This window comes from Pomacea canaliculata, linkage group LG10 (genome assembly GCF_003073045.1).
Source record: "Pomacea canaliculata isolate SZHN2017 linkage group LG10, ASM307304v1, whole genome shotgun sequence".
Classification (NCBI taxonomy): domain Eukaryota; kingdom Metazoa; phylum Mollusca; class Gastropoda; order Architaenioglossa; family Ampullariidae; genus Pomacea; species Pomacea canaliculata.
The window spans coordinates 5,985,558-6,010,045 of NC_037599.1; the positions used below are offsets into that span (position 1 = coordinate 5,985,558).

At 38.1% G+C, this 24,488-nt stretch overlaps 2 protein-coding genes across 2 annotated transcripts in view; both read left to right on the forward strand.

Annotated features, from left to right (window-relative positions):
* Window positions 1-2,146: 2,146 nt before the first annotated feature.
* On the forward strand, window positions 2,147-5,188 carry LOC112573233. Its single transcript, XM_025253412.1, has 2 exons — window positions 2,147-2,431; window positions 2,824-5,188. The coding sequence occupies exon 2, from the start codon at window positions 3,095-3,097 to the stop codon at window positions 4,565-4,567; it is 1,473 nt and encodes a 490-aa protein (XP_025109197.1). The 5' UTR covers window positions 2,147-2,431; window positions 2,824-3,094; the 3' UTR covers window positions 4,568-5,188.
* Window positions 5,189-8,961: 3,773 nt separating this feature from the next.
* The window catches only part of LOC112573231 (ubiquitin carboxyl-terminal hydrolase 24-like), a 38,822-nt gene continuing 23,295 nt past the window's right edge, over window positions 8,962-24,488 (forward strand). Inside the window, 28 exon segments of the mRNA XM_025253409.1 lie at window positions 8,962-9,397; window positions 11,148-11,334; window positions 11,897-11,964; window positions 12,270-12,413; window positions 12,868-12,999; window positions 13,376-13,411; window positions 13,731-13,796; window positions 14,039-14,179; window positions 14,718-14,876; window positions 15,915-16,029; window positions 16,372-16,475; window positions 16,788-16,895; window positions 17,219-17,314; window positions 17,691-17,852; window positions 18,208-18,291; window positions 18,707-18,859; window positions 19,103-19,234; window positions 19,388-19,579; window positions 19,877-20,017; window positions 21,205-21,220; window positions 21,223-21,257; window positions 21,394-21,506; window positions 21,641-21,818; window positions 22,345-22,443; window positions 22,952-23,101; window positions 23,544-23,591; window positions 23,682-23,767; window positions 24,167-24,251. Coding sequence (XP_025109194.1) covers window positions 9,131-9,397; window positions 11,148-11,334; window positions 11,897-11,964; window positions 12,270-12,413; window positions 12,868-12,999; window positions 13,376-13,411; window positions 13,731-13,796; window positions 14,039-14,179; window positions 14,718-14,876; window positions 15,915-16,029; window positions 16,372-16,475; window positions 16,788-16,895; window positions 17,219-17,314; window positions 17,691-17,852; window positions 18,208-18,291; window positions 18,707-18,859; window positions 19,103-19,234; window positions 19,388-19,579; window positions 19,877-20,017; window positions 21,205-21,220; window positions 21,223-21,257; window positions 21,394-21,506; window positions 21,641-21,818; window positions 22,345-22,443; window positions 22,952-23,101; window positions 23,544-23,591; window positions 23,682-23,767; window positions 24,167-24,251 — 3,297 coding nt within the window. The 5' untranslated portion in view covers window positions 8,962-9,130.

Here is a 24,488-nt window from a genome sequence, read left to right on the forward strand (position 1 = left end):
ATCAGATGAGATAGCAAAACTGACGTAATGCTTGTAACTGGTTAATCCAGAAATGTGCGTTAGTATTACAATTGTAGGCTTATCGATGTTTGCCGATTGTGAGAAGGCTGTGTAGTTTCCCGTCGTTGCATTTCCACCATCATGATCGTGGCATGACTCAGTCGCAAGGAAGAGTCTCTGTAGAAAACATAAACACGTTTGAGCACATAACACAAACAGGAGTATATATCAGACGAACAAGCATAGAATCGCCTAATTATTCTTCAGATTATTTTAAAGATAAATACTGTAAAGCAAACAGAAGGGGGAAAGCGAGGAGGTGTGTATCTAGAGAGATTAATATTTCATAATATAATAAAACCCAAAATGTGTATAGCGCATACTCCTAATGAGCATGCTCTTACTCTTACCGAACAAGAATGAGACATGAGCAAACAAATAACACATGAACTCCACAGAAGAATAAACAACAGTACCGATGTTAAATATTAAAAAAGCACAAATTTTATATTCATATATATTTTAATGTTTCAATCTCGATCTCCATATTCCAGCACATGTTATGAAACAGTTGTTATGTAAGAGTATATAGGTAATCTCTTTGTAAAAACAGCTGGATAATCTCCATTTCCTATGTCATCCTGCTCCTGCAAAATCGCGTAGGTTAATTTTTAATTCTGCCTCCAAGTGAAAAGATATTAATATTCTTGTCTATCAAGCTTGCCAGTAGCTAGATCTGTTTGACACAGTTAATTGTTCTGTTTTGTTGTTCGTTTGTTTGTGTTTTTTTTTAAAGTGGAGCGCCATTCATTCTGTATTTATGAAGACTTAACACTGTATCTTATCATTTCTAATATATTATATTCTCTCTGCTGTTGTCAATGTCTTGAACCCTTAATAATTGCTTTAATCATAAATGTCATTGCAGAACCCATGGTATAGCCTTAAGATGATCGTCGTCTCTTGATGACCTTGGGAAACTTTCGAGCTCTGTTTCTATTGTCCATGCGCTGGACTGTGCGTGTTTTCTCAGTTTGTCCGATACTTTGGAGATTATGACTCAATCGGTTGAGTCAGCTGAATGCTTTCGGCCGGTTCCATTGCAGTGACATCCTCTTGGCTCTTTCATGGCTTTCTAGACATCCATAATAAAATTAATTAAATTCTTCATGATTCAATCCTAGATATCGATCGGTTTAATGGAATTGTCTCTAACAGTAATAGTTTCTCTGTAATTGCTTCCAGCTATGTGTACAGGTGTTCTTTGGTGCGTTGCTTTCATTATTTTTTATATATTTCTCACTCTCCACAGTCGTATAGAGTGTGGTGATTTGTGTTTGTGGTGGCCCTTGCAAATCAGCTGCGTTTGTCATATACTTACAAAATTTGGAAGGATTATTACTGTCAATTATGGCTGGTTAATGGGCTTTGTTTTGTTGATGAACGTTGCTTCAGAACATGTTTAATTTTTTATGTTTATTTTCTCCGTTGTAGGAAGTTACTGGTGGCTTCAAATTGGAAAATACTACGTAGAAGAAATTGAGACATACCTCTACCACGCAGAAATGTTATTTTGTACGGCATATACCGATCACAGAGAGAGATGGGTGGAGGGGGTAATGAGAGGGGAAGAGGAAAGAGAGCGAGCTTCACTATACAAGCACCATGCCCCATCAGCTGTCCAAACTTTAACTGTCAAGTTAGAGAAGGACCATCAAGATCACAAGTGTTGAACTATTTCTCCACAAAGACGCATAGATAAGTTTGACCTAAATGAAGCAAAGTGTGACAATAAAATCACAGGTCAAAGAGTCAGCGGTAAAAAAAAAATCATCTAGAGGGAACGGGTTACATCGATTACAGCTCGCCATTCACTCGCCACAGTCATGCTTATCTCATGCAACATTTACAGCGACTAAAAGGTTTCTGTCGTGATCATGATCAATAATGATAAAAGACTGAAAGTTTGCTTCCGCACTTATCAGGACTTTGGCTATTATAGTTCTCGTGTTTTCTTCACGGATAGCTAAGTTTATTATTCATAGCTTTTCGAAGACAATGGTTAACCTCTGCATTATGTTTGACCTTACTGAGGTTACTTTCGTCATTGCACATGTAGAGTTATGTCTGACTGGACCTAAATTTGTAGTTCACTGCCTTCTGTCCAAATGTCGCAAATTAGGTCTTTGATAAAATATTGCACAAATCTTAACCTCAATGTCTGACAACTGCTTGCTGAGCCACAACGGTTTATACCTCCGTCAAAATGTCTGTACGTCAGATACACGTCATTACTAGTTGTCATTTTTATTTTTCCACTGCCACGCCTTTATTCTTCTTGTGAGATGTCTACCTGTGAGATGTCTTCACACCTCTTCACCAGGCTAGATAAACTCACTTGTCTTCACACCGTTCGTCACAGCGTCCGCAGGTCTGTTTTTTTTTTTTATTTTTTTTATTTTTTTTTTTTGGTTGTTTGTTTGTTTTGTTGTTTCTTTTTTGTCAGATGTTAAACCTTTGGTTGAATTCGTTTCCACTACCTGATTAGCCCCATCCCCCTTCTCTCTATCTACCTACCTGTGTGTGTGTGTGTGGTGTGTGTGTGCATGTGTGCATACGTGCATGCGTGCATGCGCGAGAAAAAGAGAGAATTTTCGAATAATATCGAATCATCTTACAGTGTTGACCTGTGAAAAACCTTGTTTAGCATTGCTGTGTGCAAACACATATTTCGAGCTCTACACTACACTAAAAGTAGGATCAAACCGCGGTTTTCTAAGCTAAATTTATTATTTAATAAGCACTTTCTTTTCAAAATTTCAGGTCCGGAAAAAAAACGAGACAATTGCGAGTGCGTGGAGAGGACCGACGGATAAACCACAGCATTCGATCGTCCTTTAAAAGTGTGAGGCGTACAAGGGTTTTTGCGTCGATTTATGAGTAAGAAGCTGGGGAAATGGGGAAACAATATCACTCATCATCGAAATAATCTTAAGGATTGTTTGAAACTGTCCCCTGCACGCATCTTTTCTTACACCTTTAATTTCCTGACTTTGATCTGTGGTCTGTGCTCACTAAAGAACATACAACCACAATGGGTGACAAATACTGTGCCAGTGATCCGAAAGGCATCGGGAAACACCACGATGCTATGTGTTCTCCACACCACCGGCAGCCATGTGCTAGCACCATCAGCAGCCCCCAAATGGTCAGGTCCTCGAATCGACCAAGGAGGACAGTTTCCATGGGCACGTGCATGCCGCTTGAAGAACCTCGTCACATCTGTCCCGGTCAATATTCGGCGTTATTGTCCACACGCAGTGGCGATGTCGGTGCCGATAACGACATCAGCGATACACCTCTGATGCAAATCTTGTCGAAAACGGAGTGGTCACCACAGATGCTGCCCATGTCCACGTCCATGGCTGCGGGCTCTAGGATGCGATATTGCCAGGAGGAAACATCGACGGACACGTACGTCACAGTCAGAAGGGGGCTCGATTCTGAAACTTTCATTCACAAAAACGCTGGGAGAGCGATGAGGACCCTGTGCGGGTTTACTAGAAAGCACAACAAGCGCAAAGAAAGCCATTCGCCCGATATTGAAGTCGCCGCCGAAGCTTCGCACCTGAACGTCGTTGATGGCGAACTGGGAGACGGGGTCAGAATGTTCGAGGTCAGCCTAGTGGAAGAGTCGCACAGCGGCGTGAGTGGTGTGGCAGGCGACCAAAATGGCGTCTCTTTTGTCACTTCCTGCAGCAAAGGTCAGGAAGTGTCCTTTCGCACAAACGAGACCCCCAGCTGGTGCTCATCGGCTGAATGCAGGCAGTCCCACAAATCAAGCGCCGTCCCTTCCAATGGTCACATGGTGCAAAGTCTGTGGAAAAGGCTGCTACAACGAAGGACCCTGCAGTCTCCTTATTGCGCGACATCTCAGGTGAAAAATGTAGAAACCAGCGGAACGTTCTGGAGTGAGGACACGAAAGCGTTCAGAAAGCCGAAGATTATTGCCGAGAACGACAACCTCCTGCTACATGCTGATGACAAGCCATGTTCCACAACAACGCCTGTTACGCTTTGTCTGGATATGAACAAAGGCCCTTCTGCTCTTCCTCCAGACGACAGGATCTCTCTGCTTCGCGGCTGTAACAGTAAGGATGGGACCACACCATACATCGAGGGCGCGACTGGATGTATAAATGGGCCCACAAAGAAGGCAATCTCCGTAGAGAAGAAAGAATCGAATGTCGAATGCCTTGACCACGAGCTAATCACAGGCGTCAACCAGGACACAGCTAGAAGGGACTTCAGAGAGCTGAACGATTCAACGCAACAGTTTTTCTCGCCTGTTTACAATGATGGACAGACAAGGCGAGGTCAGCAACGCCAAGGCAGGAGGTCATCGGGGGCTCTCCACTTCGTGGTCGGTGCTTTGAGGGCTTTTAGACGGCATCTGAGTAACCAGCTCCGGCCAATCGTCTTTGTGTCGACGATGTGTATGGGTATTCCGGACAGCCGCTCTGGATCCCCTGACAGGCGAGCCGATTTCAAAGCATATAGTTTGTAGGGAACACTGGCACGGAAGTAAATACAATAAAACATGCAAAAAATAAAGAAGAAAAAAAATGTGTGGGACCACATACGGCATCGAATAACCAGTTCATGTGGGAAAAATTGTGGACCCTAGATGAACCGAAATTTTGTAACCACAAGAAGACAAACAAAGGCTTAAAAAGCAGATTTTACATTTGCTGAAATCGCACGCTTCATTAACAGAGACATGTCAACTGACTGAGCCCTCAGCTACTCATGGTACACTAAAGTAGTTCATTTGTCGTTGCTATAGAGAGAAAATAGCAGGTCTACAGTGTCTGTCTTGTGGCCTTTCCTTTCATCATTTCCGATCTCAAGAACATTGCTTCGATCTGAATGTTCAGCCAAGCCTTCTGATACCTGCTGTAACCGTTGTCTCGAATTTTTTGAAAGAAAAAGGATCGTAGATGATCAGATAGAATTTCAGATTTTGAATGTTGCGAAAATAAACCAAGAATTAGAGCAATTAGCCGCATTTAAATCAGTGGCTCATCATTATCGAGATTTTTTAGACTACATTTAATTTCTTAAAGCCTGGGAACAGAAGTGTTAGAACTTTTGTATGTGCATCAGTCAAGGAACAAAATAAAAGAGGAATTATGTTATGTTTATGGTGTCATATAAGGTGCTTAAAATATATAATAATTTCAGAAAACTGTATGCATGGTGACAGGAGGAAGGTATGTATGATTTCCAACAAATTCGGATAAAATCGATTTCTGTTTATTTATAATTATATATACTTAAAGTAACCCGCATGAACTGTAAGAAAGGGAGAACTCTAATCAAAAGTACATAGAGGCTTACAAATTTACTCCTAACGACACAGGCTTCTATAATCTCTAGAGAAAAGATTGCCACGAGTTCGGCGGAAAAGCGCGGCGAACTTCCGTTACAAGCAGAGAAAGAACAGAGTGAATGTGTGCAGTCGGAACTGTTATCCGAAACTTTCTTCTCGTTAGGCGACATGGGGAGCTCTTACTGCGAAGTTGGTTGCACTAATCGACAAACAAAAGATTCTAACAAGTGTTTGCACGTGTAAGTACACGCTACTGATACACATTTTGAAATTTTTTTAAATATTTTATAAGTAAAATTGTAAACACTTCTCGAACCGGAGATCAAATCATTATAGCTAGTTGTCCCTCCTGGTGTAAAAGGCAGAGCGAAAATGCCTAATGAAAGATTTGTAACACTAGGCTGTAATAAATGACTCGGCAGTCTCAGCAGATTGTTTGTCTGGTGTGAGGCAGTTACAATTACATGTAAAGATAACGGCAGAGTTGTTAAACTTCTCATACTATTGCTGATTTAAGAAAGCGGATAGACAGTTTGGTATCAAAGTATTTAGCATAACAATGGGGATGGTGATGTATCGCTCCTTAGTGGAAACAGAAACAAATCAGCGAAAATGTATGGAATTGCAGAAGCATAACTATATTGTCACATCATAGTCTTTCCTCTCAGTTGATGTAGATGGGTTACCTGAAATCGTTTTCTGCCAACCGTCCTTTTATCTATCTATTTCTGTCAGCGTTGCTATTTCCGATTGCCTGTGCATATCTGACCTAACACAATGATTTTCATACATCTTTCTTCAAACAGCAGTACCTCTCTCTCTCCTTCCAACTTTTGTTGGAATAAATCATCTCATGATGATGACACCAATGATGCCGATCATCATCATTTTCATTGCGACAATGATGAAATCAGTAATAATAGTATAATAAGGATGGCATATCACTTTCAAAATAACAACCATAATGATCTAGGCGTTAAAATTTATTTTACATTTACTTGCGAGGAGTAAAGATTAGGCATAGATCATATCAGAACGAAAAATACTCGCCAAGAGCACTAGGCATATAACCAATAACACTTGTAATATAGTTTAATTAACTATTATGAAAAAAAACAACTCCTGTATTAGGTGTTTATGTTTCCAGATTTGATTTGAAGAACTACATGGAGAAATGACGATAAGAGCAGTGTTTTTGTTTTTTTAAATCTTTGAGCTACTTTTCTCTTGCTGCAACGACATAGCAATTACACCTGACTGGAGTATCACATACTGACACAACTAGTAAGTACTGTAGCTTGGACATCAGGGATCTACAGTACAATACACTGTTGAGAAAATAAATGCTCCATTAGTAAAGCTGGCAAATAATTATCTTTGCATAAATGCAAAAAGATAATGGCAAAGATGAAAAGTTGGTTTCTGCGATGAAAAGAACAAAGCTGGTAGAGTTGGCACGTGCGCACACACACACATACATTATCTATAGTTAATCTAATGTACCTGACAATTTCTGGGGACGATCCACACTACAACGATGAACCTGAAGCGTCGCACGTGTGTCTTTCAATGCAGACATAGTCTTGTCCCTCACTTGCTTTACCGATGGTGTCGGCACTTTGATAGGGTTTACAGTAAAATTAAACTGCTTATGTTCTAGATTCTTCCGCATTTGAATTAAACACAAAATATGAGTCAGTGGAGACATGGTTGAACTTCCTAGCAGCTAGTATGTAGTGTACTACTAATATTCCCTGAATAAATGGGATTGTTTAAGGAGAGATGTAAATCTGTCCCCTCTCCCCTGCCTCTTTGACCTGTGTAACGCGCGCGCTCCAAACTAGAAAGATGGAAAGCTCGTGCTATTTCAATGCAGGTGCCAGCAACCTCGAAGACATTGCGATTGTGAATGTATATGAGACATACAACGGTACTTGCAGCTTATAAGCTGCTTAGGAGATAACCCTCATTTCTAAACTGAAATCAAACAATCCGTTCACTCTCATCGTACCGACACTCGGTTTTTCTTCTTTTGATTCTGGGTCAACACCAAGGAAGTTTCTTGGGGCAGACTAACAGGGTTTCGATTCGGTTTTTTTCCCCCTGCGAATGGTTGTGTTACGTTTCTTGTGTCTGTGTGGAAATTCACGTTCTTCTACAAGTTGTATATTCTTCTGCTTACCACAAAATGTCTGGGCGCCTTAATTGTCTTATCCTTTGAGTAGAACCCTCAGTCGATGTCATTAGTAGGGACTATAATGTGCTTTTGTACTCCCGCTGGTGGCATCCATTAAGTAAAAAAAAAATACATTTGGGTACAGCTTGCTTCAAACGCATATTTTCTTTCTGCCACTTGGTAATCGTCAAAAATTTTATTTTAATTCCAAACATTCCAAAAGGTACACGTGCGTATGAATGAACAATAAAGATTTAATCAATAGTGCATATAAGTATTTTTTTACATCCGACGTACGAACAAATATTTATTCTTTGCATAAAAGTTGCGCTGGTAATACTTAGTATTTTTAAAGTTAAAATGCAGTGTGCCATTCTTTCAAAGAACTCTATGGAATTGAATATCAGCAAAACTGCCATGAATGATTATATGTCATAGGAATAACCCATATCCTCCACATTTTGCATGTGATGTAAAAGATAAAACGATACTCTCGAACTAGCTAGCTATTGAAAATATAGGTCTAAACCCTTGGGTCATGAAGTAAGTGTTGCCCGGGGTCAGAATGGGGAAATAAGAAAAACTTCTTGTCTCGCCGCAAATTTCGACAGACTGTCCAGACCCCAGAGATATCGGTTTGTTTCTTCCTCTTGTAATCTTTCCCATTGCTTTTTAACTATACGTATACGGTCCTATGGGTAAGGCAGCACTCAAGGAATCTGTAGAGGCCGCCTTTTAGGGAGACAAGACGATTTTCCCGTTTTGTACTAGGGGCTTTAGTTGCAAAGCGTTTCTTAAGCGTAAAACTGTTCTAAAGAAGCAACTTTCGAAACATCTTTAAAAAAAAAAAAAAATCGCTCCTAAGAGTTATAAAACTGATTATCTAAGTAGGCTTACGACCTCTATAGGTGTTTAAAATTAGAGATGTGCAACTGGCCCGACCATGAATTAACGTAGATCCACGTCCATGGCCCGACTTATCCTCGCCTTACGAATAATAAATATACTTTATAATCAGTATATCTTTCGTGCACACCCACATCGGCACTACAGCACCCAGCAGTTACCGCCACCACAGTTCACCATCACCACTCTCAGAAGACTCAGTTACCTCTGTCCTCACCTTGGACGTACTTTAGTCTACATCTGTGGTTCTTACATATGGCAAAGAACATTCAACAGCATTTCCGGTCTCAAAAGCGCTTCCGAAAGCTAGCAAAGAACTCTGGACTCAGATCTCTGACTGTATATCAGAGTATGAGTTCTTACACCTAAGCAGGGCTGTGGATTTTCAAGATATGCAGTCATCCTCATCTGTTGTCAAGTCAAGCATGGACACACTAGTAGTAAGGCAGAACTAGGATCGCTCATGCTTATCCCTCGAATAGTTTCTGAATTATCTCCCGTAACAAGCTCTTGCGTCTGAAATCCACGATGAAAGTAATGGTGGGCTACAGAAATGGAAGTAACATTATCGTGAAAATGTGAAGAACGTCCCGTTCCAAAAGAGTTTTTGTGTGCACTGTGGTGTGAAGAAAACACCTCTGTGTGAGGGCTTCAATATGGAGGTTAATGAAGAGAATGTGCAGATGATTTTGAGCATGGGGTTCCCTTCCGAAGCAGAAGTACGAAGGGCCCTGCGTATGGCCAAGAATGATCTCAGCGATGCCGTAGCGATTCTGACCAACGACCATCCCGTTTCATCGTATGATGCACTAGACGATGTTTCTGATATTGATATGAAAAATCCTCCATCAAAGGCAGTTCAAGCACCAGTTTATGGTCCTTCATTGCCACCTTCATACGATGAGGCTATCGACGTCCCTCAGGTAAGTCGAACAGCACTTTATGCGAAGGCGTTTTTCAGGTAGCAGTTGGTAAGTTAGTGTTTCATGGGTTAAATTTGCCATGATATTTAGGAAGATGAAGTATGATGGAGTACGAAGAATAATGATTTGACAAGTAAACTTTGTGCAATGACTGATTCGCCTGTCTTAAAACACCATTTGCATTAATATTAATATGCAAAATAAATGGTGTACATTTTTGTACTAAAACAACTACAAAGTTAAACATAAAAGATAATGTGCACTTAGATAGTCTGACGCTTACTGGTATGCAATTTTCAATTGACACACCCATTCATCCATTGCAGCATTTAGGTCAACTGCCTGAAAAGCTGTACATGAAGCTATTTACATTTTGTATTATTGACTGTAATAAATGGAAGTAGGTAAAGTTAGCATAGTCACAGAGCAGTCAGATGAAATGACAATTTCTTGATCCTTATTGAAATTACACACTACCAGATCTTCTCAGCAATACAGAGCATATACATATTACACACACACACACTCATTAAAACAAAACAAAAACAACAAAAATGTTAACTAGTAATCCACTCATCAGAAATTGAGAAAACAAATGTTAGTGATATCAGCTTGTTCATCATCCACTTGTCAGACAACAATAATAAGTAAAAACATCATACAAGAGATAGAGTACCACAGATACTTTAATAACATGTAATAACACAGATAATTTATAGTTTAACATTTGCTGCTTTTATGTCAAGATGCTTGACAGCTGCAGGAATAAATGAGGATCTAAAAACACTATATCCCACATTTAGGACAAATAAATCTGCGTGAAGGAGCTCTGCAGCTTCAAGAGGGTGGTGTGTGAGGTGTTTCTGATTAAGCATAGTGGCAAGTGTCTGCTCTTCATTAGCTTCAGCCAGGTCTAGATTTTATTTTTTTAGAGAAATATCTTCAGCATCAGCAGGACCTCAACCACAAATTCATTGACTCTTAAAAAGCTCTGACAGAGTCTGGCACAAAGATGATGCATATGATTCAACATCCAATCCCCATGAAATACTGTAGTGTATGTGAGGTCAGCATGCTGGATAACCAAAGGGGAACTTTCTTTCACATGACTATAGACATCCTTCAGGAATGTCATCTGTATTGTTCAACATTCTTTAATTGCCTGTTGGGACTAATAAAGTTGATTGTTATTGTTATTGTTACAATAGTGGCATAGTAGCGAGAATAGGTGGTGGCATAGTAAATTTATTTTGCATTGAATTTATAGTCGGGACCGAGCAAAAGTGGTATAATACCGAGAGTGGCATAGTAGCGGGGTGGCATAGTAGCAAGATTTGACTGTACTACTTTCCAATGCAACCAGTTTACTGAATGCTAGCATATCTGTTTTTTTTTTTTTTTCTGTCTCCCGAAAATTTTTATTTTTATGTTGTGTGTGATTTGGTGCAGTGTCTACGAAAGCCATGACCAATTTTCCCCTAGGCATAAATCATCTTTTAAGATTCACAGAACTGTCTGATTCTGGCACTTATCACTATGATAAAGAAGAATTTTGCCAATACAAGAAGAATAGCTGATCATTAGACCTGTATAGGTGTGTTTTGTCTTGGTCAGCTTGTGTTTACTGCCTGAAAGCTAATACTGCAGCCAGTAATGATACCTCTATTTTCACTCTTGATCGAACCCATAGTGTGGTAGAATTTGGTAGATTACCAACTCTATGTGTTGATATTTGGCTTTTGTTTTGAAGAATACGGTGGAAGAGGCAACAAATGGAGATGAGTGTGTTATGGAAGAGAGCAACAGTCTTGAGTTCCCTGTGACTAACTTGTATGAACTAGAAGGGAGAGTGTTTACTGAAATGTGGAACATCCCATACAAGAAAGAAGAGTCCCTAGGGCGGTGTCTTCTAGCTGCTACCAGATTAGCAGAAACAGGTATATTCCTTTTTGCTTTGACATAATTCTATACTCACATTATTTAAAAAGAAGACAATATGACCTTTTTTATTTTACAAAACTAGCCTCTGTTGACAGTATCATTGACTTCTTGGGCTCTGTAATTGTAGCTATCTTTTAAACCAGTCATTTACTGGATTGGTATTGTAGTCAGCCGCCAATCAAATGATATAGACCACTTTGTGTAGGGTTCTTACAATGGATTCCTGCCAAATCAGACTCCTCTTCTGTTTTGACCATTCACAATGCAAACTACCATCAGTAAAGTGTGTAAACACCTTAAGCTACACCTGTCAACATAAGAACTGATCACATTGAAGCACATACAATTCTGCTGTTACTCGGGAATAGCAACAGAATTCACTTTTGCATATTGTCAAGTGGCAAAGTTCTTTTGGTGTATCTCTTTTTACTGGAAATATTTGACTATTCATCAGATCTAAAAATCAGTATTTAATATATCTTTTAAAACAGTTAAGTATTTGTAAAATAACCTTTTCAATTCTTTTAAAGTATGGTTTGCTGTCATTTTCTTGCACAGGGCTCTGTGAAAGTGATGAACACTGCAAGAGATTTGTGGAGAGGTGTATGCCAGAAGCTTTTCAAAAGGTATAATAATCAGAGGATCAAAATTGCCATTTATAAGTAAATTAGTCATACCTCTCCTGTTGAACACTTTTGTAGCTTTCAGTTCTCCGAGCCAACAGACATTCTGAAAAATGTATTTGTCAAAATCTACATACAAATTATGCTTGTGCTGAAAGAATTAGAATATTAATCTACAAATTTTATTAAAAAGCAGCTACAAATATTGTTATACTTATTTTTAGTACAAGGTGTTTATTTAAATATTTTAAGTATTTAAATTAATATGAGTGATTCTTTTAACATTTTTAAAATGCGTTTTATTCAAGCTATTGACATCAGTAGCAGTGCATAAGTGGGTGGCAGAGATTCAGGAAGGCATCTTTAACATGCTCACCCTCTTGGTTGATCTTGTTGTTGCACGCCTGCATCACCATCCAGTCTCTCTTGTTCTCATGGATACCCTTAATTTGGTAAGAGTAAAATATAGCTTCTTGACTTTTTTGTATGAATTAATAGGAGCATTTCAAGTATTAGTAACTTGAAGCTTCCAAAAGAAAATATGTAGCTGAGAGATTTTATATTATAGGAGTTGAAGTGGGGACAATGTCAACACTTTATTGATACTTGTGAAAATTGTACTCAACCAGAGCTCATCAGTAATAAACGCCCAGTAAATGTCAGAATCACTTATCCACATAAAGGAACAGAAAATGACAGTGACTGGCTGCTCATTCATTCATCAGACAAAGCAAGTAGTAATATCAGGCAAAAAACATAATTGAGGGTAAAAAATATACAATAAAGCATATTGCAAGGTCAGCTGACTGATATCTTATTGTATTGATTCTGGTCAGTGCATAGATGAATGACTATGGCCTAAGTGAGATATTGGTGATAAGCTTGTTTTTGGTTGTCTGTGTGTAGGCTTTCAATCGTGAGACAGAGTTCCAGTTCAAAAACCGCTCAAGGAGGGATAATCGAATTGCATGGGAAGAGAAGTTTAATGGCTGTGATTTACCGGCAGTTCCACCACAAAGCTCAATCAGATCTGTAGCTGTAAGTTGGTTTTTTCTTTTTCTTTCTTTACTCTTCTCAATATTCTTAGTTATGCTACAATAGCTGTTTACAAAAATACTTCCAAAAAAACCTTTATTTATCCTTGCACTAATGAAGTGGGGCTTACTTAATACCAAATATTCTTTACGGTATGTTCGTTCATGTATTTGCAGTTTTTTGCAGACTGCCTGCACCAGCATGTTACCAAAGTACATGTACAAAAGGTCTATATAAAAGTGTGCAAGTGTCATAATCCATTCAGCTATGAAATAATAGTTTACATGATCTTTCTGATAATAGCATATGCTGTAAACGTGTAATTTCTTTTGAACAACATGATTATATATGTGTGTGTGTGCGTGTGTCCATTTTAAAGGATCCATTTGGCTGGCTTACACATCTTGTCAATCATGTAAGTATCTCTTTTGAGACAAAATAAATTCTTGTAAAAGCATGTATATGTATATGATGACAGACTTTTGCAGTCAAATTCCATTCATAGAATCTCTTTATCGATGCATAATTTTGTTTTATCTTGGTTTGGTTAGGTTCTTGTTTTAGTAATTTAAAAAAGAAATCAAAATAAAACTACGGAAATATTTGATAACACTACTGATAATTAAAAGTTTTAAGCTGATGGGTTAAAATCTGCTTATTCTTCTAGTTCTAAGACTTGTCAATTTAAGAAGATAGTTTGCTAAAATGTATTTCTATCGTTTACCAACATTCAGTTTGCCTACAAAGGTGGACTAGAACTGATAAAGAAGAATTTAGAGGAGGAAGAATTGGATGTAGTGGTGAGTAATTTGAAAGAATGCGAGTACATACACATGCATAGTGCTTATGTCAGCTGCTTTAGTACAGTACCTAACAATCCTGTTTAAATTCACTTTAGTGTATCAGGAGTAAATATATGTGTGCTTTTGCTATAAATGTTAAATTTTCAAAACATTGAAAAGCACACTCTCAGTTTCAGTGAGTGCATACATGTGTTTGTGTGTGAGAGAGAGAAGGGTTATTCACTTTTATATCCTTTCAGTCAATGGCTGCCCTCCTGAAACCTTTTGGCACTTGTGCTGAATTTCTAAATGCAAATGTAGCGAAGGAAATTTTCAGCCCAGGACTGGAAACGGCTGTGAGATATGTTAAAGGTTTAGAGGAGAATGACTTTAAGGAGAAGGTGAGAATATCATGATGAAATATATTTATTCCCAGAAATGCTCACAATATAAGTTGCATTGCTTTACTGCTTAAATGAACCTAATACTCAGTGCAAAGCTAATCATGTGTTTGGAACTTGATGGAGAGTGCTTTTTACCTTTCACATTGTCAGCTGTGAACGTAGAGGTTTGGAAATAGCCTGTCAACACCTTTTTAAGAAATGCTGTGTCATTTATACTATAAGATATGGAATTTTTGGGGGAAAGGAAAAGCTTGTATGGTGAGTGAAGTAGCCCTTTAGCTAACTTTTTAAAGGTGTATAAAATGCTTTGGATGGCTTTTCTAGCTATTCTGGATGACTAGCTTGAGGTTAACATTGAAAAAGGATAACTTTTATTTAGTGAAAAGGCTGCTTGAAAAGGGTGAGGTCATTCTTAGTTACCATAATACAGCCTGAAGTTTAGGGTTATTTACTTTTGGATCAGTTTGTAGTAGACAGGAGATCATTCTGATTATGCTGGAGAAATGTGTTAAAGAAGAGGATATTGTTTCTACAGAAAATTGGTAGCGTGTCAGATCTGCTGACATCAATGAAACTGATGAGCATGCATCTCTGGCCGTCAAATGTTGATGACCTGGACAATCTTCGACTGGATGTGGCACGTCGCATGCTGCAGTCACCACACTTTAATGCAAAGATGAATGCTCTTAAAGAGGCGAGTGAAATAAATTAAAATAATTAGGAGTTTAGTGTAGATGTTTTGGGGAAAGAAGTAACTTTTGTTTACTTTTACCATTCTTAACATTTCACAGAAAGCTGTCTAAAATCTGCATCTGGGACATTAGGTATAAATTGTCTTTGTAGTCTAGTCTGCAGGTCATTCCTATTCCTCACCTTCTCTCAACCTTAGAACTCTGCACTTTGACACTGAACCACGGTCATCAGTGTGCAACCTTCCTGTGTCTCTATCATCCATCTCCCAGTGAACAAAAAGCTGGCTCTGTCTTCATTGGCAAGTTTAGAAAACTCTTCAATCAGTATGCATGTTCTCACACCGATGTCATACTTGGCGACTTCAGCTTTCACTGTGACTTGTCATCTAACCACTACGTAAACAATCTGAGTCACTTCTACTAGAGGATGGGATGGTGCAACTGACCCAGCAACCGACACAATTGGAACCATATCATTGACTGGTTGTTAGTGCATGATGAGAGATCTAGCTTTATAAACAATATCTCTATTTCTGATATGCTGCTGTCTAATCACTTCCCAGTGTCCTTCTATCTACAAGTGGATAAGCCTGGTCTTGCAAAGCATCCAATAACATCTTGGAAGTTGGCTTGCATCGATCTAAGTGCCTTCAGAGCTGACATCTTGGCCTTGAAATTCAGTAGTGACAACACAGATAATTTAGTCATTGTCTACAACAAGTGACTGTCCTGGACTGCAATGCTACTCTCACCACCCATTGCATTATGTATCGCCCCTTCACCCTGGCTCACTTCTTAAGTGAGAAACACCGAAGGCGAGATGCCATGCTGAACACCTGTGGGCACGCCTCCATGTAGGGAAATGCGCTATACAAATCCTATTATTATTATAATCATTCATTCCTAAAAGTTGAAAGAATGTAATTATCTTATTAATTAAAAGAAGAAAGATTTTACATGCTTTTGGAGAATTTAGTCATTAATCATAATTCCAAGTAGAAGCTGTTGAGAAGATTTAAGTCTCTGCTATTTTTGTGTAGGTGACAAAGCTGATTGAGGAATGCAGTGCTACCAAAGTGGCTCGCACTGCCATGCACCCAGATAAAATACTGGACTGGTTGGTGGAGAACCGAATTTTGTCCATTGCCCTTGAAGGTGAGATGTTGGACTTATATTTTATTGCTGAATTAAGAAATTTATTTAAAGAATTTAATTGATGTACCTGTTTCTGACCTGTTTTTCATTCTGTTGGTGTTGAATAAAACAAGTTAAATGTGCACAAGCTATTGTAGGTATGAACAAATTCTGTAGATGTACATCAATGCATAATCAGCCCAATGCACACTAAATCATCTAAACTTAGGTATGCTGGTATCTATTCATATGCTAACCAGCAAGGGTATGCACCACTGCATCACATTTACCAGGCCAAGTTAGTTTTATGTGCTGTTAGCTAGCCTTGTTCTCCACTTAAAGAACTTCATACTTGTTCTGCAGGCAACATTGACCAGGCTCAATACTGTGATAAAATCAAAGGTATTGTTGACTTTCTTGGATCCAAGCTATCTGTGGATGAACTGACCATGATTTGGAGAATGCAGGTATTTGTGTGTGTGTGTAAAAAAGAGAGAGATGTACATGCTGATTCAGTGATTGAAGAAGTTGCTTAATTACTTAAACATATATTTCATTCCAAAACACACTGCTGTTGTTGAGCATAATACTAAATAGGCTTGTTGCTGAAACTTTTGGTTTCTCCATTTGATAAGGAAACCAGAAGGATAAGGGGCATCGTCCAGAGCATGTGTGTTTGTTATGTCAAAGATAACAAACCAGAATTTATCTTGACACTTTTTTAATACCACCTTTCATTTATGCCCAAGAAATAATTAACCATAATGTTATTAAAACAGAATGGGCAAACAAACAATGTGATAGACAACATACACTCCATCGTGGCTGCTGCAGCAGTCAAGTTTGATGCCCAACAGCTTGAACATCTTTTCCGGTTGATTCATAAGGTAACATTTTCCTGCTTACACTTTCCTTGGAAGCATTTTAATGTATATCATTAATGCACCCGGTCTCTCAAATTGCATATTCAAAGAAAATGTGAAATCAGTTTTGGTGGTATTGGCTTAATGTCGACTTCATGATGACTAGTTTTCTTGAGATATGTAATTCTAAAACCGGATATTACTGTTGGCATTGATGACTACAATAAAGTTGCTTTTTTTGTGATATAGTAAAGATAATTAATGAAGGCTGTTAAGTAAAGTTTACAGTTTTTGGACAGTTTCTTTTATCATTATTAATATATGTTTTTGCAATATTTTAATGACAGAAATGGCGAGATGATAATGACCGTATGAGAGAAAAGTTGCTGAGTCTCATAGGGAAGATTGGCAAAGATGCCCGTGTTGCTGAAACAACAACTAAAGTGAGTATTATGTGGGCACATAAAGATTTAGAGATTTAGTTTTTTAAATATTTATATGGTATCACCTGCACACTCTACTGTGGCTTTCAGACAAGATAAAAACACCAACACATTTTAAAATTGAAAAAAAAGTAACATTCAAAGTTAACAAAAAAAAGGGACTAATATAATCTAACAACCATTCACCTTTAAATTTACAACACTGTGGCTTTCAGTGTTTTCAGAGAAAACTGCTTGTAATTTAATTTGGTCCTGTCATTCAGTAAAGAAACTTTGTTGACCACAATCTCATCAGATCCATTATTAAAAGAGTTGTTTAAAAAAAAGTGGTGGGTTGCCTTTGATATTGGATCAGTTCTTTGATAACTTTGCTCAGGTTCTGGGGTTGCTGTGGGACTTAGCCCACTTGCCAGCATTGTCACGGCACTTGTTGGAGCAAGCTCAAGAGGAGCACCATGCCATTCTTTCAGACTCATACAGTGTCAAGGAGCAGGTCAAACTACAATATGTAAATAAGTGTGTGGATGACATCAAAAAGGTAAGTGTTGTTGAGTGTGTTTTGTAGTATGTAAAGGGAGGGGAGAAGAGAATGATGGGAAGATGCTATAAGTGGATAATAGTAATAAGATCAGTGTAATTAAATGTATGTTTTGTACTGTGTGGATGTTGGAGAGAACATGGTCTTTGTGGGAGGGAATGAAAAAGGCACAGCAAGTTTGAGAAAAACTGCATTCTTGACTGAAAAAAATAACGCGAAGAAAAAAAAAAAGAATATGAGAACAAAAGAACTGTTCAGTGTCAGTGTGGGCAGCAGACTGGTTGCCTGGTGTTGATGATCTGAGTCATACTAGATGATACTCATGGCTTATTATATATTTTTTAAATCCTACCAGGGTGCCTGTGTGTTACCTGCTCTTCGACAGTTGATAAACATCAGCAAAAACATAATTAAGCAGAGTTTCCAGAAAGCAGACAAGGTGAGAAAAACATATTCCCTATTTGTGATAGTCAGTATTTGCGTTGCATGTTTTGTTTTTTTTTAAGTTGGGTATCACAGTTATCACCTTACAAATAAGTCAACAGTAAAGATGCTACCCAAAAAAATACTCGAACTAAAAAACATTGTCTAATGACAAATTTGGTCAAGGATCAGAGTGGATTTGCATAACTCTTAAACAGAAAAGCATATACATAGTCATACACTGCTTTATTTACAAGATTATACCGAATGGAATATGTTCTCTTAAAGTGGATAAGAAAGAAACTTGTGTTTAATGTCTGGTGATAAATTATGCCACTGGCACAAGATGGGGAAACAGTTGCACATGCAGCCTTGTGGGAAATGTTAACTGCATAAAAAGCAAGTCGTCATATCAGCTTTGTTCTCTCCAGGGTGTCCTGCATGAGCTCAACAAAAATTGTGATGTCCTGAAACTAGTCACAAATTCTTTGGTCAAATGCCACAAGCAGGCAGTTTCTGCTGTGAGTGAAATGGGTCAACTCACACCAGACACTCTTGTGGATGGTCGCTACACACATTCAGATGTAAGTAGAGTACAATGGCATGGGATGTCAGATTTTACCAAAGAAAGCGTATTTATAATCTTACCAGATAATGTAGAAACATCGCCTGTCGTTAATCGGTTACCGCTTCAAGAATTGATAACAAAACTAAAGGAGCTTCACACATAAAATTTTTTGCTGGTTTATTAACTCTGTAACTGTGGAACAAGCAAAATATAGGTGCAAGGAATCTGGTGTTGATCTTGTTTTGTTTTTTTTCCCCAGTATATGATGACTCATCTAAACTTCCTCCAGTACATACTACAGGAGGGTGTACTTTACCTGCCATGGAACAGAGCCCGAGACATCTGGGCAACTATGGTTGCTAACCCGCGGGCCTGTGACTGGGATCGAGAGGTAGGTTGACACGTCTCTAGCATACACTGCATCGTGAAAGCATAAAGCAGTTAGAAGTCAACATTTCAAAGAAAAGCTGCAGATGTTACTTGGAACTTCCAGCTCAGAAGTAAACTAGACATTTCCTGACAAGTATCTTGTGCTTGGCTGCAGACCTGTTACGAATGGATGCGGAAAGGACTAAACGACCTTGATGTCGAGGCTCAGCCACACCTTTTTCAGAAGGAGATTTTACGCTTGGAGCCATCCAGACTTAGTGAAAAAGGCTTCTACTGCTTCAAGTGCTTCTTTGAGAGTGTGAATATACGAGAACATCGTCTGAAGCGGGGGAACAACAATGTCCTGGTTAGTTTTTATAAAATAAGCATTACATTAACTGATATCCCATTGTCATCTTTACTGTGAGAGGAAACGAAAAAGAACACGAATGATTTGTAATATATATATGTGTGTGTTTCTTGATTTGTCTTCATTTTCTTTCACAATTTCATCCACGTACTCGCATGCATGCACACATGTACACACACAAACTCATGCACATTTGGTGTTTGTCAAATGTCTTTTTTGATGAACAGCTGGATGGATGTATTTTTGAAGATGATGAAGAAATAGTAAAATCATATGCTGGTTTTCATATTACAGATAGTGGAGAAAGGAGATCTTGTTGGTTTAGATTACCTGTGGGAGGTCTGTCTGCATATACCTGATGAGATTATTGCTGATGCTGCCATCCAACTGCTGCTGAACATGTCTTACAACAGTCTCAATCCTCGCCTTAAGAAAGTTTGTATGCTTACATCAGCTGATTAGAATTAATCTGTACAATTTCCGTTAACAAAGTTGAAATTTTAGTTCTTTAATTCTTAAATAGCTAGATTTTTTTTCCTGAAAGTCCAGCGTTGGGAGCTACATGATTTCTGCTTCTGCTGATCACTGCCAGACCATTATGTCATGCATTTCTCACTGCTTTTGAAAAGCTGTTATATAAACTGCTGCTCTTGATGCTAGAATATAGACCCAGCATGTTTAGGTTTTGTTTGTTGAGATTTGTTGAAATGATTGTAGAAAATAATAGGCTACTTTGCTTTCAAACCATCAGAAGTTGATTCCCTGACAATGAGCTAGCGTGTGCCTGAGTTGTGGGTCCACTGATTGGTTGGGCAACAGATCTGGGACACCTTTAAATGTGCAAAGTCAATACAGAAGTTCTTTTTATGTTGCTTGTCTCAGTGACATTTTTGTTGCACATGAAGTTTGTTCTGTTGTCTATATGCATAACCCTGCATGTAAATGTATAGATTAAATGCGATGTGGAAGTGTATAAAATTCCACTTCATCTCTGGTCATGTGACTCTAATTTATCACATAAATCAAAACATCGTCTGCTACTATTGTTCTCTATGTTGATATTGTGATCATAGAGTGTTGCTATAGCTATTTCTTTTAATAATAATAATCACATTGATATAGCGCCTTTCTCCAGCGTCAGACTCAAATTGCTTTACAATAATAAGAGTTCACTTGTATAGCACCCTTCTTTGTCAAGAAAACAAGCTTAGTTCTCTGCAGAGGAAGATCAAGTCGCAGTCCAGTGCAAAAACAAAGTGACGTGACAACAGGACACAATGTGGCAATAACCAGTTTCTCTTGAGAAGAATGCAGTTAAGACATCAAGTCAGGTCGAAATCAGAGTAAAGAAGATGTTCAAGAAAGTAATTTTCAAATAGCAAAAGGGAGATTACCCCAATCAAGGCTAACAGACTTTAGATGCAAATAATTTGTTGAGCAATTATTTCATCAAGGCATCCTAGCAAAGAAGTTGAAGCAGGACTGGAACATTACATACGTAAAGTGCTATCTGGATGCACAGTGAAAAAAAATGCTACAAACCAAGCCACACATACAGACTTATACCCCAACTTCTGACTAGCAAAGTTACATTGTCTAATTTAGTTTTCTTTTTACTGCAGGATCCACTGTCTCTTCATAAAAATTTATAGCTGAATGCTACACCCGGCTTGAGGTAATTATATGGCTTTGGTCTTATGCTTCCAATCGTTGGTTCTTTGGTAAAGATTCACAAGATAGAAAATACCAATTGATGGAACATTTTATTGTTATGTGATGTAAAGCTTATCTGAAACCTGCATGCCTTACAGATGGCAATGATTGGTGTATGTGGAAATGTGGTGGCTCAGACAGTGTCCAATGCTACAAAAATTCTTGCTGCCACCGTTGTCCCAGAAGTTGCCAATGTGCCTTTACCCTCCAGGTAAGGTGGAACATATGCATGTGTAGTTCAGTTACAGTGGAATTCTCAAGTACTTATTACTTTGAAAGTCAAATTTTGACTACCAACAGTGCAGTTTGTATATTAAACAAACTATTGGTCGTTTCCATTTGCAGGTCTGTGAAACTGCTAGCTATTGAGCGGTTGTTGTGGATCGCAGAAGCTTATATTTTAAGTGTTGAGGAACTTCACTGCTTCCCACGCACCATCCTCCCACACGCTGCCTCCTTCCATGGGTATCCTCTCACACTCACCATTCGTTGTGAGGCACTGCACCAAGAATTCACTGTGCTGGCAAGTATTCTGCATATATTAAAACTATAGTAGTGAAGCTACAAGATAGAATTCATTCTGAGGCAACATGTGAGAACATTCTTTCCTTTAGCTATACAAAGATGCCTGCTACTTTAGAACTGAACAGATAGATGTTAGTATTTATTTTTCTAGTTGACCTCTCTGGTATCAGTCTTTTAGAATATAACATTACAGCTTGAAATTTACTTTTCAAAAGATAGAAGGAAACGGTGACAAATTGCATTGCGTCATTAATAATAATAATGTTAACTATTCTATTTCGAACTCAGTGGTTTGACCACTGCACAAACTTTTATTAGTAGTTTCCATATATCTGATCCTTGTAAACCATGCTTACATATTTTTTAATTGCCTTATTACATTTTTGAAATCTTTTGACAAAATAGCAAACCTTATAAATCAGAGAGCTTTCTTTCTTTGACAAAATAAAGCCAAACGTGAGGATACTAAACACATCTCTAAAGAACAATCAGTTCTCTAAACAAGGACTTACTTTCTCTCACAGTGCCACAGCAATGAAACACTGGGTTCACTGAGGCAGAAAATCATCACTCGCCTCGGTCAGACCCAGGAGCACATACAGATCCATGCTAACGATAAGCTGGTGAGTACTAGGCATGCCTTTGTGAAGATGGCTTTACTAAGGATTAACCTAAGTCAAGTGAAACATGACAGAACTATTTTGAACCTCTGCACCAAAGATTTCATCCAATGTTATCTGAAAGACTGTCCCACAACTTTCTATGCTGTATTGTGAACAAGATATACAGAAAAACAAAACTTTCTTATAATCTGTTTAGAGGGAAGGTTTATTGTGCAAAAGACAAGCACTTGAACTGTGAGATTTCACTGTTTCATTAGTGATGAGCCACTCAAGATTGACAGCCACCTCTAAAGCATGTATCTATGTAGAAATTGAACAATTTATAATACTTAATATAGATAGGGCTATAAATTATGGTATTTCACCATCAGTGTTTAAGAGATCATGGTAAAGGTCAAGGTTTTTGTATGTTTGTGTGTAATTTTGCAAAGCCTTCTATTGACAATATTATCGTAGATGTAGCCACATCTTAGTATAAAAGATCTCAGCATCTTACACCTTCTTACAGCTGTGCATGACACGTGATCACAAACTACTGCATCAGCTGGACATCTACGATGGTCAGGTGGTACAGGTGCGGCTGGGATCTGTTACCCAGGCTGCATCCTCCACATCCCTCCCCTCCGCACCGACCAACACCCCCAGCAAGCAGCCAGAGGTGAGCAGTTGTCATGGTGCTCCTGTAATGTTGTCATGGATTTGCTGCCACAGTGCATGATGTTTATTCTCATTGTGCAAAGTTTTAGCTTCTTTCAAGATTATTAGACTGTTGAAATGTCCTAAACTGCCATAGTGTAAAAAAAGATAATATAAAACCTGTCAAAAGGAGAACATTTTTAGAATTATGTAAGTACATATGCTATATTTTCTGGGCTTAATGACATTGTTTCTTTGTATGAACATATATTGTAAGTGTTTAACAGTGCAATCTTTGGCTACTTTATATATAAAAAGGCAAACATCTTGTGAGCATTAATTTGAAAAGAACCAAAATCAGAGAATCACAAGACATGTTTATCTTGAATTTTATAATTTTGATTATTTATAAGAAAATACACTATTGATAACAAAAGGAATTATACATTTTCTTTCTTTTTAAGGCTTCTGCATCAGTGGCCACCTCCAAACAAAGTTTTGAATTGGAACAGGTGAGTGTTTAAACTGTCAGTAAAGTCTGATGTGAAAGGTGATTGGTTTGGGATGCAGTCACTTGATAGCAAGGTGTCTTGTGTGTGCAGGAGAAAATGCTGCCTGGCGTTGTGATGGCCAAAGGTGGAGAAGTGTTCGAAATGCTCTATCAGCTTACAGAACTAGATGAGCCAAAGTATGTTCAGCTTTGTTGTCACTAAAATGTATTCATATAAATATATTTTATGGGGAAGATGGGGAAGCAGTCTTGAGTTGTCTTTGCTTAAAAATCCTTTTGAGAGGGATGGTGGGGTGGCAGGTAGTGTATAAAAGCTCTTTGTGGGGAGCATCTTTTATTAGGTAATGAATTGTATAAAGAGATTTTTAGATACTTAAAAATTTATTTCTTTTCTTGTTCATTATTGTGGCATGAACATTTAGCTTGTTCTTTATTTCATAAGGTTGCTTCTAACTTTCACAGTAATAATATAGAATCTGTTGCATATACAATTTGTAATTTATTATTAATGGGTGATTATACATATAGGTTTATTTCCTACTGTTGTTGTTAAGCAGAAAATGGTCTTTTCTCCAGGATTACTAAACGGGTACAAAAGCTTCTGATGTTAATCCCTACAGACCCTGCAGTTTCTGATGCCCTTGATATTATGACACAAAAGGTAAATTAAAAAGCTTGTAGAGTTGACTTAATCTCTCCTTTTGTGACTTTAATCAACATGCAAGCTTTGAGTGCATGCAATATCACTACTTTTTTTCCACTTCTGTTGAACCTGACAAGCTGCTTAAAATGTTTACAAAGATTAGCAGCTGCTTAATGAAATAAGGTTTTATTGACCTAATAGATAATAATAAAGTTGATATATAGAGTTTTTCCCCACCATCACAGGCTGGCTCCA